The sequence below is a fragment of the Crocuta crocuta genome, unplaced genomic scaffold (genome assembly GCF_008692635.1).
Source record: "Crocuta crocuta isolate KB4526 unplaced genomic scaffold, BGI_CrCroc_1.0 scaffold26, whole genome shotgun sequence".
NCBI lineage: Eukaryota > Metazoa > Chordata > Mammalia > Carnivora > Hyaenidae > Crocuta > Crocuta crocuta.
In genome coordinates, this window is record NW_027532249.1 from 749,394 (window position 1) to 764,581 (window position 15,188).

A 15,188-nucleotide genomic window follows, 5' to 3' on the forward strand; every position below is an offset into this window, starting at 1 on the left:
TATTCACATTCAACTACTTTGTAATCTCCTTAAGCAGAATGCAAAATCTCTGATTATTTTTCTTCCTACCTTTCCATAGGGCTTTCCAAAGAAGGAACAAGAAACTCTTAACTGCCTAAATTTGATAATCAGCTGAGCTTAGGAAAATTGAAACCTATTTTTCTGGATTGCAGGGGTGAAAATTTTGATTAAAACATCGGAATTCATGACAGGAAGATTAAAGAACACAGGATAACTTTATTTCAACTCTAAAAACATTATCATGGTCATAATTATCAGAGTGGAGACTAACGCTAGGTGATGACAGCAGAATCTTACTGTCATACATGCATACTTACTGTATTCTACCAAGAGGGACACCCCCCCAGGCCAGAAACTGCTTGTTGGACAAAATTGATGGAACATCTGAGCAGCAAGACCCAGGCGTTAGAGGTTTATTTCCAGAAGAAACTACTTCACCTTTTAACATCACTTCATACTGTGGTCCAAATGGTTGCACGAATATTTTCAAGATCCTAACAAAGAAAACCATCTAAATTGAGTATCTACAATTCAATTCTATTGGCAACTATTCCCCACAGACTTCCTTTGTCCAAGAGACTGAACTGGGTGCTGAGGATACAATGACATTCCCACTCTTACACCTTATATTCCAGAGAAGAATACAGACAAGGAAAGAGACTGTCACAATACCATTTAGACAATGGGAGAGGGGAAGTTCATGGGGCCACAGGAATACTACCAATTACTATTTATGAGGAGTTTGGGAAGAGTTAAGGAAAGCTTCTAGATGAAAAAGGTAACCCACTGAAGTTGGGGGCAGCCATTCCAGGCACAAGTATTGACATGTGTGCAGTCCAACTCTTTTCTGGAAGGTCATAGTAGCAGACTGAGCACACTAAGGCATTCCATAACCCAGGCGGCGGACAGGCCATATGTGTCTCAGGAGAACATGTTTCTAAGCTCTGTTTACCAAGCAAATTCCAATACTAATGACAATGATGTTCCAACCACTATCAGGCAATATTCACTTATGATTTAGGTGCCCAAAAGTCATAAGCCTGGAGAAAAGGGTGGTGGTGGGGAGCATCTTAAACTACCAACAACTGGTGATAAGTTTCCTTGGAGAGAGAGAAAAAGTTAATGAGAAACATCAAGATTGACATTTTATCATTTACTTTTGTCAGAATGTATCTGAAAATAGTCACTTCTTAATTTCTAGTCAGTTGGTTTAAAAGGAGAGTTTTAGTACACAAAAAGAAGAAAATCTGAGGCTAACAGAGGTTAAACAGAGCTATACTGTCTATCAGATGAGATGAAACATGTCCTAGATCATACAGGCTATGGACTGAAGCACATCTAAGTAAGTGGCTGTTTTCAGAGAATAAAAACTTGTCATTATAAATAAATTTATATTACCTTTCCTCACAGGCTTTGGGATCCTTTGGAGTAAATGTAACTATAACTTCATGTTCTTCTCCAGGTTTAAGGAATAGATTCTCTGGATCCACTGAAAAATGACTTCCTTGGTCTGGGATCTAAATATTTATACAATTATAACTAAATACTGACTTATGCTATTATGGCTTTTATCAGCTACTCTCATTTTTCATTTACTCTGACAGTAAATGCCTTCTGCCTTTTCCGTCACTGCCCCACCTTGTCTTATTCTCTTGCAAGGGGCACTTCCTCTTCCATAACAAACTTCAACTCCCACCCCATCACTATTTCCTATCACTAACACCCTCTTACTCATCTACATGTCTCAGAAATGTCTACATATGTGATCAATCTCCTCCAATTCCACCTATCCACAGGATAACATACACATTTTTCAGGAACTAATCTAGAACTCAGTTCTTACATATAAAACATCAGATGTTAAAGTGTCCTATCATCTATTTCATACTATTTTAATAAGCACTCTGGTCTCTGCCAAGCTGGGCAGCTCAGCCTCGTTCACAATGTCAGGACATAGAGTCTCATGGAATAAGGAAATACTATATCATAGCACTCTTACACATATTCTTACCTTGATATCTAAGTAAACATCAATATTTCCTGCATTTTTCAAAGGTAAGTGCTGCTTTGTTGAGGAAGCCACACAGGCAAACAGGTACATAGTCTAGAGAATGGGGTAAAACCGACATTTTAAATAATGTCACAATTAGAATGAAATCAACCTGAACATAAAATCATGGCAAAAAAAAAAAAGAGTTTAGGGTACCTGTAAATCTTTTGGAGCATGTATCCTAGCTATTCCTGTTCTTGCTTGAAGACCAACACTTTTAATGACTGGTGTTGGGTTTGGGCTATCAACTTCTATATCAACTCTTGCCAAGAACTCTTCTGCTGAGCCTAAAATGTCTAACACCAGGGTTAATTAATTATAAATGTTGTATGTGGTCCAATACTATACCCTCAGGGATCCTAAGAAATCCTAAGCAAGACGATAAGATGATTTTGTTTAAGTTTACTTATTTTGAGAGAGAGAGAGAGAGAATATCCTAAGCAGGCTCCATACAGTCAGCACAGAGCCCAATGTGGGGTCTAAACTCACAAACCATGAGATCATGACCTGAGCCGCAACCAAGAGTCAGATGTTTAACCAACTGAGCCACCCAGGAGCCCCAACAAAATGATTTTTTGAAGAATTCCTCTTTTAAGAGGAATAGAAATTAGTGGAGGAGAAAGGAGAAAAATAAAGAAAATACCTAAATGGTAGATGTGATAAAATCATTGAACAGAAAAGATCTCCAAAGGTTCTCAGTGGTACTTGCTGGGGTTAACCACAATTACATGGACTTGACCCAAAACAGCCTGGGTGGCTCAGTTGGTTAAGGGTCTGACTTTGGCTCAGGTCATGATCTCATGGCTCGTGGGCTGGAGCCCCGCGTCGGGCTCTGTGCTGACAGCTAAGAGCCTGGAGCCTGTTTCAGATTCTGTGTCTCCCTCTCTCTCTGACCCTCCCCTGCTCAAGCTGTCTCTCTCTCTGTCTCTCTCAGAAATAAATAAAACATTAAAAAAAATTTAACAACATATTTGACAAATGACCCAAAGTATTCACATTCACTGATGGAAGAAACATGCCTCAACTTTGTAGTTTATTTTGCTACAAAGAAAGGCAATTCCTCAAAAAACATAAACATGAATACCTGAAGAAGTGATCCGTTTCTTTGGACTATGGAAAAGAACCCAAATTATCAGAAATTCTGGATCCTGCAAAATAAAATAAAACTTAATTCACACTAGCATTAAGATTTAAATCTTAATAAGAGATAAGTAGTTTGGAAACTTAACTCCCTCTTTAATTCTAAGGCAGTTCCTTCAACCCACTCAGCTTACCTGCCCATCATAACTGGCAGGCATCGTGTGGTTGACCACAGAAGGAGCTGCCAGCTGAGCAATCACGTCAGCATACGGAGCTGCTTTCAAAGAAGCATGGATGGGCGCCTTTGAAAATGTGAAGCAGCGCCAGGCTATGGCATTCTGTTCAGAAATAGAAGAATCAGTCTCAGTAATGCCAATTCAGAAATAGAACAGTCTCAGTAAAGGCAACGGTGCAATGTTCATGTGATGTTAAATTTGTTGACCATATTGTTAGCAAAAAAATTTAATTCCATAAGAAAAATTAACCAAGAATGATATTAGCAGCATCTACAATTCCAAATCAATGTGTTCTGTGAAGCTTCTTACTGTATGTTAGTACTTACAGCATTAATAACAAGTCTGATTGGCACCATGGCATGAGTCTTGTTTATCAATTTTAATGGCAAAGCTTTCCAGCCTCCATAAGTCAAGTCACCAAAATCAAGAACATCTTTTTTTTCTGTTTCTACCTAATTATGAAAGAGTAATTTATAAAAAACCATATATTAATAAATATCACAGCTTACATTCATATCACTGCTCTTTGCAGCTACAAATAGTCAGCATTAAATGGAAACTTAAATAAGTATCCCTAGGCATTTTACAATTGCTATTTTCTACAAAAATAAATGTTAAATTCTTTTTTTGAGGTAGTCTATGTATGCAAATATACTACAGAACAAAATAATGGGTTTGCTCTTGATACTTTAAAAAGACTGTTAGTTGTTAAGACAAACTGACAATTTTATAAAATATACAAGTCTCCCTTCAATGAGTTACTATGAACTCTATAATTTTAACTTCTCAATTCCCTTCAAAATATATGTTGGAATTTTCAGATTTAGTCCAAATTTCTGACAAAACTAAAAATGTTTAAAATGATACCAAAACAGACATATCAGAAGTTTAAAATGAGTGCCTAAGAACAACCTAACACAGACCTCTCTCTCACACACACGTAGAAAGGTTGGATATTTAACACACACACAAATTTCTTTAGCCTGGCCAAATAAAACAGGAAATCAAAAACAGACTGGCAAATGGGAGTTGACTTCCATGGTGGCCCATGAAGGTCTGGGATCGACCCACTCCCAACGTGGTGGAGCTTCAATACCCTCCTAAAAACAGAAAGTAGGACCCTGAGCTTGTGGTGGGCACGGTGAGGCTAGAAAGGAATCTCAACTCCCTGCATCAAGTACAGAAATCAAAGAAGTGTCCTTTTTATGAAAAGGACACTGGAAAACTCTGTTTACATGTTTAAGGAGGTAATAAGGAAGCTTGTCCAGCAATGGGTGGGTGTTAGAAGATCATTTGCAAGAAAGTAAAACCCTAGGCCTATGCCACACTAGATATGAAAGCTCCAAGCTGAAAATAAGTACAACCCTTCGTGCCTCAAGCAGTGTACAAAGTGCTCTCCACGGACACTGAAAAACCAGAACATGGTTTTGAACTCTGGTTCAATGAGGCGCCTGGGTGGCTCAGTCTGTTGAGTGTGCGACTTCAGCTCAGGTCATGATGGTTTGAGCCCTGCATCGGGCTCTGTACTGGCAGCTCAAAGCCTGGAGCCTGCTTTGGATTCTGTGTCTCCCTCTCTCTCTGCCCCCCTGCTCATGCTCTGTCTCTCTCTCTCTCAAAATAAATAAATGTTAGGGGCGCCTGGGTGGCTTAGTAGGTTAAGCGTACGACTTTCGCTTAGGTCATGATTTCGCGGTTCGTGGGTTTGAGCCCCGCATTGGGCTCTGTGCTGACTGCCAGCTCAGAGCTTGGAGCCTATTTCAGAGTCTGTATTTCCGTCTCTCTCTGACCCTCCCCTGCTCACGCTGTCTCTCTCTCTCTCCTAGAAAAAAAAAAATATAAAAAAAAAAATGTTAAAAAAAACAACAAAAATAAAACACAAAACAAAAGATTCAAGAAATAATGGTGAACAAAAAAAAAGAATGTAAAATAGCATGATCAATCTGTTAAAAAATGTTTAATGTTAAACCATTTGGGACTAAAATAGTAAAAGATATTACAGAAGGAAAAGATCAACATTAAAATGACTGCAGTGTTTTGTGTTGTTTGGGCTCCTGATTTAGACCTCAGTAACCAATTTGAATAAGAAGGGAACAGAAATGTGTAACTTCCAAACTAATGCAGATGCAAGAGAATTGTTACTTTAAAAAGAACAATTTCACTTAGAAGATAAAATTATCGAGTCTAAACATACATAACAACAGAGCTCAGAATACCCAAGACAAAAATCAATAGAATTATGAGAAACAGACAAACCCACAAACACCTCTCTCAAAGGCGAAAAGACTAAACACAAAGAAATATTAGTAATTATACAGAAGACAGTAACAAAGTAGAGCTAAAGGACATATAAACGAATTCTGTACCTAAGAGAAATTAGAGTCATTCTTTTCAAGCACACAAGAAACATTAACACAGATCAAACTCATACTAAGCTACAAAATCTCTCTTCCCAACCCATACTGACTCCAACGTGGGAGGCATACATTGGGGAGAGGCAGCTGAAGATTCCCAAAACATTTGGAAATTATAAATTGTACTTTGAAATGCATAACAATCCAATTTCTCCAAGAGAAGATCAAAAATTTTCTTTGGCCAGACTTATTACATAAATCTTTAATGATATGGATAAAATAGCTAACTGACTACAGTCATTGGATTTGGTACACACAAATGTAATACAATATTTCAAAAACCCCATGTATAGGGGCGCCTGGGTGGCTTAGTTGGTTAAGCGTCCGACTTTCACTTAGGTCATGATCTCGCGGTTTGTGGGTTCGAGCCCCACGTCGGGCTCTGTGCTGACTGCCAGCTCAGAGCCTGGAGCCTGTTTCAGTCTGTGACACCCTCTCTCTCTGGCCCTCCCCTGCTCACGCTGTCTCTCTCTCTCTCCTAGAAATAAATAAAACATTAAAAAAAAACAAAAAAAAAACCCATGTATTTAGAAATATTGCTATTTGCACTTTCTATTTGAGTTGGTAGTTCAAACAAGTAATACTTGAGCCCCTACTATATGCCAAGCACTATTTTGGAAGTGAACAAAAGAGACACGCATCCTGGACCCCAAACAGCTTACATTGTAGTGGGAGCAGGGAGGATCAGACAATAAATAGGTAACTATTTAGTATGTCAATGTTGAAAATGCAAAGCAGGGCCGCTTGGGTGGCTCAGTCGGTTAAGTGTCCGACTTCAGCTCAGGTCATGATCACGCGGTTCGTGGGTTCAAGCCCCGCATCGGGCTCTGTGCTGACAGCTAGCTCAGAGCCTGGATCCTGTTTCAGATTCTGTGTCTCCCTCTCTCTCTGACCCTCCCCTGCTCATGCTGTCTCTTTCTCTCAGAAATAAATAAAAATTAAAAAAAAAAAAAAAGAAAATGCAAAGCAGGTAAGTAAAGTGGACAAAAGGGAGGTGGGCATGCAGGGATGAGGGAAGGGGGGGTGCTGCCATTCCACCAACAGTGAGAGTATGCAGTATGCGGCAGACGTATTCAAGGTAGAAAACAACTATAAGCAAACTCTTGACAAGATCATCAACACCGGTGATTTCTTCGTTCCTAGAAACACTGTCTGAACTGTCTTCCAGAACCCACGAAGCTTAGTCTTCATGAGCATCCAAACTGACATCAAAACAGTTTTTAACTCCATATGTAATGTGGTTACGGAAAGTTACTCCAAGCTAAAACACTCATTCATTTATCATAAGGCAGCTGTTTTTATTTTCCCTATACACGTATATTCAAGATTTCTCCTACTCACTTCTTGTATTCTTTTTTAAAGTGATATTTAAAAGGTTAATATGTAACATCCAACGTTTATATACCACTAAGGAAAATCACTGATCTCATTACATTTCTTAGTCTCCTTTAAAACAAACAACCCGGGGCGCCTGGGTGGCTCAGTCGGTTAAGCGCCCGACTTCGGCTCAGGTCATGATCTCATGGTTCATGGGTTTGAGCCCCACGTCAGGCTCTGTGCTGACAGCTAGCTCAGAGCCTGGAGCCTGTTCAGATTCTGTGTCTCCCTCTCTCTCTGACTCTCCCCTACTCATGCTGTCTTTCTCTCTCTCTCTCTCACAGAAATAAAAACATTAAAAAAAATTTTTTAAACAATCCAGTATGTCTAGTGACTTTTCAGAACATCCCAAACTAATGCCCATATCTAGCAAGCAGAACCGAATTTCTGTAAAACAATAGAAATTATTTTAATTATTTTAATTATTTTTTTAATTTTTGAGAGAGAGAGAGACAGAATGTGAGCAGGGGAAGGGCAGAGAGAAAGGGAGGGAGACAAAGAATATGAAGCAGGCTCCAGGCTCTGAACTATCAGCACAGAGCCCAACCCAGGGCTCAAACTCATGAACTGTGAGATCATGATCTGAGCGGAAGTCGGACACTTTAACAGACTGAGCCATCCAGGCACTCCAGTAATTAATGTTTTTTTTCCCAAGTTATTTATTTATATTGAGACACACAGACTGCACGACTGGGGATGGGCAGAGAGGGAGAGAGGATCCCAAGCAGGTTCCCCACTGCCAGTGCAGAGCCTGATGCAGGGTTCGAACCCAGGAAGCTATGAGATCAGGGCTCAAACCAAAACCGAGTCAAACACTTCACCAACTAAGTCACCCGGATGCCCCATTAATGTTTATTTTTGAGAGAGAGAGAGAGACAGGAAAGAGAGAAAGCAGGGGAGGGGCAGAGAAAGAGGGAGACAGAGGATCTTAAGCAGACTATGCTTATAGCAGAGAGCCCAACACAGGGCTCAAACTCACGAACCATGTGATCATGACCTGAGCCAAAGTTAGATACCCAACTGACTGAGCCACCCAGGAGCCCCAACAGAAATAATTTTAAATTCTAAAATAAGAAGATAATTAAGAACTGATGGTTGGCTTGAAAGTAACTTTGTGGCATATTTACCCACATATTCATTTCTCCCAAATATTACCTCTAAGGGTTAAACAGGCTTCATTCAAATGCCAGGCCTGGCAAAGACCTGCTTACAAGTAGTTACCTCAATTACAGGGGTCTCGGCAACAGCTGTGAGAACGACTCTGCTTGCCAAGGCTTCTGCTTGTGCGATGGTCTCAGCATCTGCTGAAAATGGCCAACAAGCAACACTGAATATACATCTGAAAATCCCAGGATCAGATGGTATGAAAAGTACTTTTATCTCTTCTGTGGCATGAGGTCTTATGATGACTTTATTCTTGAAGACTAAACAAGGATATGCTGAAAGGTCCACCTTTAAAAAAAGAGCCACATGGTTTATTAAGAAATGGCTTCACATTGAAAATCAAGAATCAGAATCAACTAGTTTAAGATCCCTTTCTTCCCACTCCAACTACCAAATCTAGAAATTTACCTCTTTCAAAATACCTAAGCCTTATAATCCATTATCTATAAAGTACAATTAGTCAAAATTTTGAAGACTTACAAAGAAAAGTTGACTGTGGGTCCCCTACTCTGTTTTAAAGCAAACACAGCTATCCATACCCTCACTTCCACTGAAAGAGCCCCTGGAAAAGGCAGCACTCTGGCACCCTGCACATCACCCAGGACTGGCTTCCCTCCTACCCCCATAGGACTGGCTTTTATATGATCAGGGACATTAGACTGACTTCCAAGGTTTTGATCAGGCTGCCAAGTCCATAATTATGACTCATTCCAAACTCTCCCTCCTCACTATACATGAGGGCATTCTTTTTTACTCCCATATCCAGAGGCAGTACTACTTCACTACTTCCTACATGCCCCTCAACGGGCCTCTAAGCTTACCTCCCACCCTTAACACTTTCCTGCAATAACACGCTTTCCATCCAACCTCAGGATCAGAGGGGAATGGCTGGAAAAAGGGAAGAGGGAAAATAGACACAATCTTTTTTTTTTTATTGTTTGTTTTTGAGAGAGACAGAGAGAGACAGAGAGAGCATAAGCGGGGAAGGGGCAGAGAGAGAGAGAGAGGGAGACACAGAATCAGAAGCAGGCTCCAGGCTCTGAGCTGTTAGCACAGAGCCCAACATGGTGCTCAAACCTACGAATCATGAGACCATGGACCTGAGCCGAAGTCAGACACTTAACTGAGCCACCCAGGTGCCCCTAACACAAGCTTATTTTACCAGGTAAATTATTTAATAATTATTTAATAACACAATCTTATTTTGCCAGGTAAATAAGGTTTATTACCAGGAGGTAAGAGGGAAAGTAAACTCATCCACCAACATTCCTCTGCAAGTAGCAGTTGCAAAACCAGGACATTCCAAAAGAGGGGCTGCTGACTGCATTTCCTACCCTCCCTGCTCAATCATGTCTACATGGTCATTGTAATCATGAAAGGAGATTTACAGTATCGTACTCTAGCACCTCTAATTGATCATGTGAGAGACCTTTGCTGTTAAGAGTTGTTAAATTGTACTTCCAGGCACTTCAAAAGATCATGTAAAAACACAATCAGATCAATTAGTCAAAAAGATTACACTTACTGAATGAAGATACAGGAGTATCTTGTTTTTTGATAAATGAGTAACTTATATTCAATCCCATTTAACAAAACCAACAAACACAGGGCAGAAATCCAAGTTTTCAGTGGTTTAAATGGCACTAAAAGCATATTTACATGGTTTTATGAATAAACAATGAAAAATTGATAAATAAATGATAGAAACTAAGAACCACAATTAACATTTCACTACTCAATGGAAGTACTACAAGAAAAGGGGGCTAAGAAAAAGATACGTTATTCTTTCATATACCTTTGCAATGGTTCTGTGAAGGCACACAAGGGAGGGGGGACAGGATACTGAGGAAAGGAGAGATCCAGCATTAATCATAATGCAATTGCTAAGTGACAGGAGAAAGACACAGAAAGCTTACCTTTTCACCATTAACACTAACGGTGAGAACCCCAATGCTGACCTGTAGCCAGCGGTCAGTTGGGTTAAGAACACTAAGGTGGGTCTGTGAAGCAATGCCTACACAGCAAGCATGAGGAAACTTCAACTCCTCAGGTACTCTGACTTTCCCTGGGTAAAGATAAAGCATAGTCAAATGCAAGTGATATCAAACATCCGATTAAAAGAACAACTGGTTAAATGGAAATTTTTATATAAGACTACCTATTTACACCCAAAAGCTATAGTATGAGGTGCACTGGGTCTTTAGGAGTCCTGGACGTTATATAAGCTTCAGTCCAGGCCAATAATTTTTGCCTGCTGTATCCAGCCCAGGAAGAACAAGTACAACTAATCAAACCCACAATTTATAGCTAATCAACTCTTCGAAGTTAGTGTCTGTTAGTAACCTCTCCCTTTTTTCTGCCATAAATATAAGCCACTACCTAACCTACTAAGAAACAACACAGGGCTCAAACTTTCAAGGTTTACACATCTGCTAGGATTTTTAATAAGACCAGATCTTTTCCCCATCCTTATGCAGTAACTTTGGAATTTCCTTGAGAAGAACAGTGGGGTAGAGAAGACAGCACTCCAGTGGCTGTGTGTACTGTGTCAGGGAACGCACAACACCCAACTCTGCTTAGAGTGACCGTCTCTATAAAGAATCCAGGAGCAGTTCAGCCAAAGTGGAAGGGTGCTGTCTTCCACCAGAACTGTTATCCACTAAAACACTTTAAAAAGGAAAAATATTTTTTTAACTGGAAGGAGACTCACTCCTCCAGAGAGCCAACTCTGAACTGGACAGTTCCTTGTTGAAACAGTAACAGAAATCCAAGTGCAAAGCACAAGAAAGACAGGAAGACAAAAACATCAGGAGTTTCACCTGCATTAAGTGCTCGTGCTTTTCTAAGGCCATGTTAAAGACCCTTGCACAGAAATATATTATGGTTTGTGTTCTCAATTTAGGACAAAGGATAAAGCCTAAGAGAAATTCAGGTGAACTAGTATCTCCCTGAAACAAACTAGTTTCGTGGCCTTGTTCGAGAAAACACAATTTTTCAATAATAGCAAGCAACAATTAGCAGTAACAGAGAAAAAGCATCTTACCAAATCCTGAGAGCGCTCCTGAATCCCATGGTTCAATTCCACAGTTGGTACCAACAGACTGCACAGGAAAAGGTTTTGCCGTACTTAGAAGATTCTGATTTAAGGCATTAGAATATGGGTTATAAAGGGAAGAAGTACCCAACAATCCAGAGCTGGTATTCTGTCCTAGACAAACTCCCATGGCCACAGAGTTCTGAACGTGCTCTCCTGCAACAGCAGAATAAGGATAGCTTCCTGAGAATCCACAGACAGTGGTGCTGCCAGCATGGCACTGAGGCAAAGCAACATTTCCAGCTGAAGGCAGTGTTCCTAAATAGTGCTGGGCTAAGGGAGCCGTGGTAAAAGAATGTTGAGTCAAGAGTGTAGGAAGTGCGGCGGGCAGGTTCTGCATCTCAGGCGCAGAGCCACGAGCCATGGTGCTGGGAATAGGGGCGCCCTGGTTTCCAGGGGCCATCCGATAAGGAATTTGGCCACTTACTGCACTGCTGGCAGTTAGCGTATCTTCAGAGGATACTCTCTCACTTTCGTTCACAGATGCCTGGTGTGACACAGGGAGGTGTGGCATCACTGACACAGCTGGGCGGGCAAGACCTGTCTTGTTCAGTAGAACCAGGCCGATCTGTTCCAATTCAGTGGGGTGAGAGGTCAACCCAGCCGCACTGGTTTCCGATACATCTCCACTCTTGGAGGAAAAATCTTCACTCAACCGAAAGTAAGGTTTTACATCTTCAGGTTTGCTACTCAGAGAAGTAATTTCTGTCACATTGTCTGTATCTGAGTCTTTTTGGATAATATGCGATAGTGCTCCTTTACTTCTACTTTGAAATGGACCTTTTTGTCTCAGTTGTTCCACAGCCTGTTCCTCTGATGGAACTGGACTGGCTCGGATAATTGTGGTGCTCAATTCACTGGTGACATCAGTCTGTGTGTGATAAAAAAAATGTTTAATAATCCACAAACTATTACAAATTCAAATCATGCTGATACAATCTCAAGTAAAAAAGATCTACATGACATTAGCTCTGAGAAAAGGCCAACGTTTTGCAGCTGTGAAATGCAAGATTAAAAGTTAGAAAAGTGTGCAGTTTTTTCACAGAAATCATTATGAGGAGACTAGATATATACTAATTACATTTCTGACAAATTTACATAGATAAAGGACCAGAGACAAGTACTTTCGTTCAAATTTAAGGGATTATTTTAATGGAACTGTACAATAAAAATCTAAGTAAATTAATAACACAGGAATTGCAGTGAGGAAGCTTTCAAGTGATATTGACATGAGGTCAGGAAGAATCAACGTATCTCACAGGCTCTCCCACCCCCATTGTTCATCTATCTGTATTGCCATTATGCTTGAAGACACTAATCTCTTATCTATCTATCTATCTATTGAGAGAGAGAAAGAGAGCGAGAGAGCGCATGCATGCACAAGCTGGTGAGGGGCAGAAAGAGAATAAGAGAGAGAATCCCCAAGCAGGCTCCACACTGTCATCACAGAGCCCAATGCAGGGCTTGATCCCACAAACTGGGAGATCACAACCTGAGATGAAATCAAGAGTCAGACTTTCAATAGCCTGAGCCACCTAGGTACCCCAATGCTAATTTCTATGAGCACTAAGTCTTTTCTGATGTCTAAGATTATGTGGTTCTGTTTTCTTAAATAAGAAGTAATAGCCGTAGTCAACGTTCATATATTCATTTCATTATAATGCATCATAGGAGTGACATCTACAACTTTGCAGGGTCGACCAACTGGAATTTATGTACAAGTTAAGTTAAGGTGCACTTAACCCTCATTGACTATTCTTGGCCCTTGGTTTGGAAATCTCTCTTAAACCAAACAGATAGAGACATAATAAACAAACACCAGGTTATCTGCCAGACTTTATCAACCAATCAATCAATAAAAATAAATTAACAACCAGTATGTACTCAGTGGTGACTTCTTGGTGCCAAGCCCTTTTTCTCACATCACTGTCCCTCCTTACAGATGAAGAAACAGGAAGCTATAGTCTGTCTCAGAAAGTAGCAGAGGAAAGCCCATCTAACTCCACAATTCATCCCATAATCACTAGACTAAGAACATACAGACCCAATATTTAACAGCACCATCAAAAAGACAGCTTTCAAGGATTTGTCCAACATGACACCATATTTATAGTAACTTCAGTGGATATATTTACTAATGGCTTGGTGGAGGAGTACTATATTGCAAGCAATAGTTATATTCAGCTCATTAAAAAACTGAATACTGTCATATTCACAAAACACACACATAGATAATAAAAATCTAGCTTCTCCCACATAAATCCCTTGGATCTACCTACTTCTCTCTTACCATCACTGTCACTACCTTAATCCAAGCCCACACCGTCTCTCACCTGACTACAGCAGCCTTATGTCAAATCCTTCTGGTTCTAATCTTGTCCCTGCTCAATGCCTCAACCACACTGCTGGTGCTATGAGCTTTTATCTTTTTAAAAAATTTTTTAATCTTTTATTTATTTCTGAGAGAGAGAGAGACAGCATGACCAGGTGAGGGTCAGAGAGAGAGGGAGATGCAGAATCTGAAACAGGCTCCAGGTTCTGAGCTGGCTGTCAGCACAGAGCCCAAGGCGGGGCTCCAACCCACAAGCCATGAGATCATGACCTGAGCTGAAGTCGGATGCTTAACCGACTGAGCCACCCAGGTTCCCCTCCATGACCTTTTAAAACACGAACACAGATCATGTCAGTGTCCTGCTTAAGACCCTTCAAACTCTCAAATTTTACATCCAAGATTCTTCATGGTTTGGCCTCTTCCCCTGTCCCCATGTAGGATTCACTGCAGCCTTCTATGGGTCCCTCAAATGCCATGTGTACTGTACAACTCCATACCTTCCCTCATTTGTCTGCTTCCTCCCTGCCAAGTAATTCTGCAAAAAATGGTTTCAACACATTACTTATCCCTCCCACAGCTTCCCTCATTTGTCTGCTTCCTCCCTCCCAAGCAATTCTGGAAAATATGTTTTCAACACATTACTTAACCCTTTGTTGAACCATCACCAAGTTCAATCAGATTTGTCATTACCTCCCCCTGAATCCCACAGCATACTTAGGTGGATCACAGTGTACTTCATTACAGTATGCCTGGCAAGTATCCCCCATCAGACTAGAAGATTTTAGAGGGTAGACACTAAAATACTTGTACATCTAGTGCCTACTCAACATGAGTAGCTGTTTAATCAAAACACACACACACACACACACACACACACACACACTTTATTTTTTTTATTTTTATTTTTTTAATGTTTTATTTATTTCTAGGAGAGAGAGAGAGAGAGAGACAGTGTGAGCAGGAGAGGGTCAGAGAGAGGAGTCACAGACTCAGAAACAGGCTCCAGGCTCTGAGCTGGCAGTCAGCACAGAGCCCGACGCGGGGCTCGAACCCACGAACTGTGAGATCATGACCTAAGCGAAAGTCGGGCGCTTAACCGACTAAGCCACCCAGGCGCCCCTCACACACACACACTTTAAAGGTAAAATAGCAACAGAGATTACACAGGCCTAAGCTTCAGTCTGACTCCTACATCAGTAATATGTTAAAGGTATAAGCCTTACTAAAGAAATAATAGAAATGCTGCCCACCTTGCGGTCCTCAAGGCCATGATCTGAGGCTAGAGTGGGACAGGTGCTTTCTTGCTCAGACATGTAAGTCAGCCTACTCACACTAGCTTGTGGACATACCAACTGAGACAACTCACTCTCACAGGAGGGCTTCTGATGAGCTGCTGAACCAGAAGATTCTGAAGCACACCTGA

At 40.7% G+C, this 15,188-nt stretch overlaps 1 protein-coding gene across 1 annotated transcript in view; it reads right to left on the reverse strand.

Annotated features, from left to right (window-relative positions):
• CEP192 (centrosomal protein 192) overlaps nucleotides 1–15,188 on the reverse strand; it is a 128,356-nt gene that overhangs the window by 41,102 nt on the left and 72,066 nt on the right. Inside the window, exons 19-29 of the mRNA XM_077778236.1 lie at nucleotides 15,016–15,184; nucleotides 11,383–12,304; nucleotides 10,256–10,404; nucleotides 8,397–8,627; nucleotides 3,714–3,839; nucleotides 3,346–3,489; nucleotides 3,156–3,219; nucleotides 2,228–2,367; nucleotides 2,033–2,125; nucleotides 1,420–1,538; nucleotides 339–515 (exon numbers count right to left, since the gene is read on the reverse strand). Of these exons, the coding sequence (XP_077634362.1) occupies nucleotides 339–515; nucleotides 1,420–1,538; nucleotides 2,033–2,125; nucleotides 2,228–2,367; nucleotides 3,156–3,219; nucleotides 3,346–3,489; nucleotides 3,714–3,839; nucleotides 8,397–8,627; nucleotides 10,256–10,404; nucleotides 11,383–12,304; nucleotides 15,016–15,184 (2,334 nt within the window). The remainder of the gene's footprint in view (nucleotides 1–338; nucleotides 516–1,419; nucleotides 1,539–2,032; nucleotides 2,126–2,227; nucleotides 2,368–3,155; nucleotides 3,220–3,345; nucleotides 3,490–3,713; nucleotides 3,840–8,396; nucleotides 8,628–10,255; nucleotides 10,405–11,382; nucleotides 12,305–15,015; nucleotides 15,185–15,188) is intronic.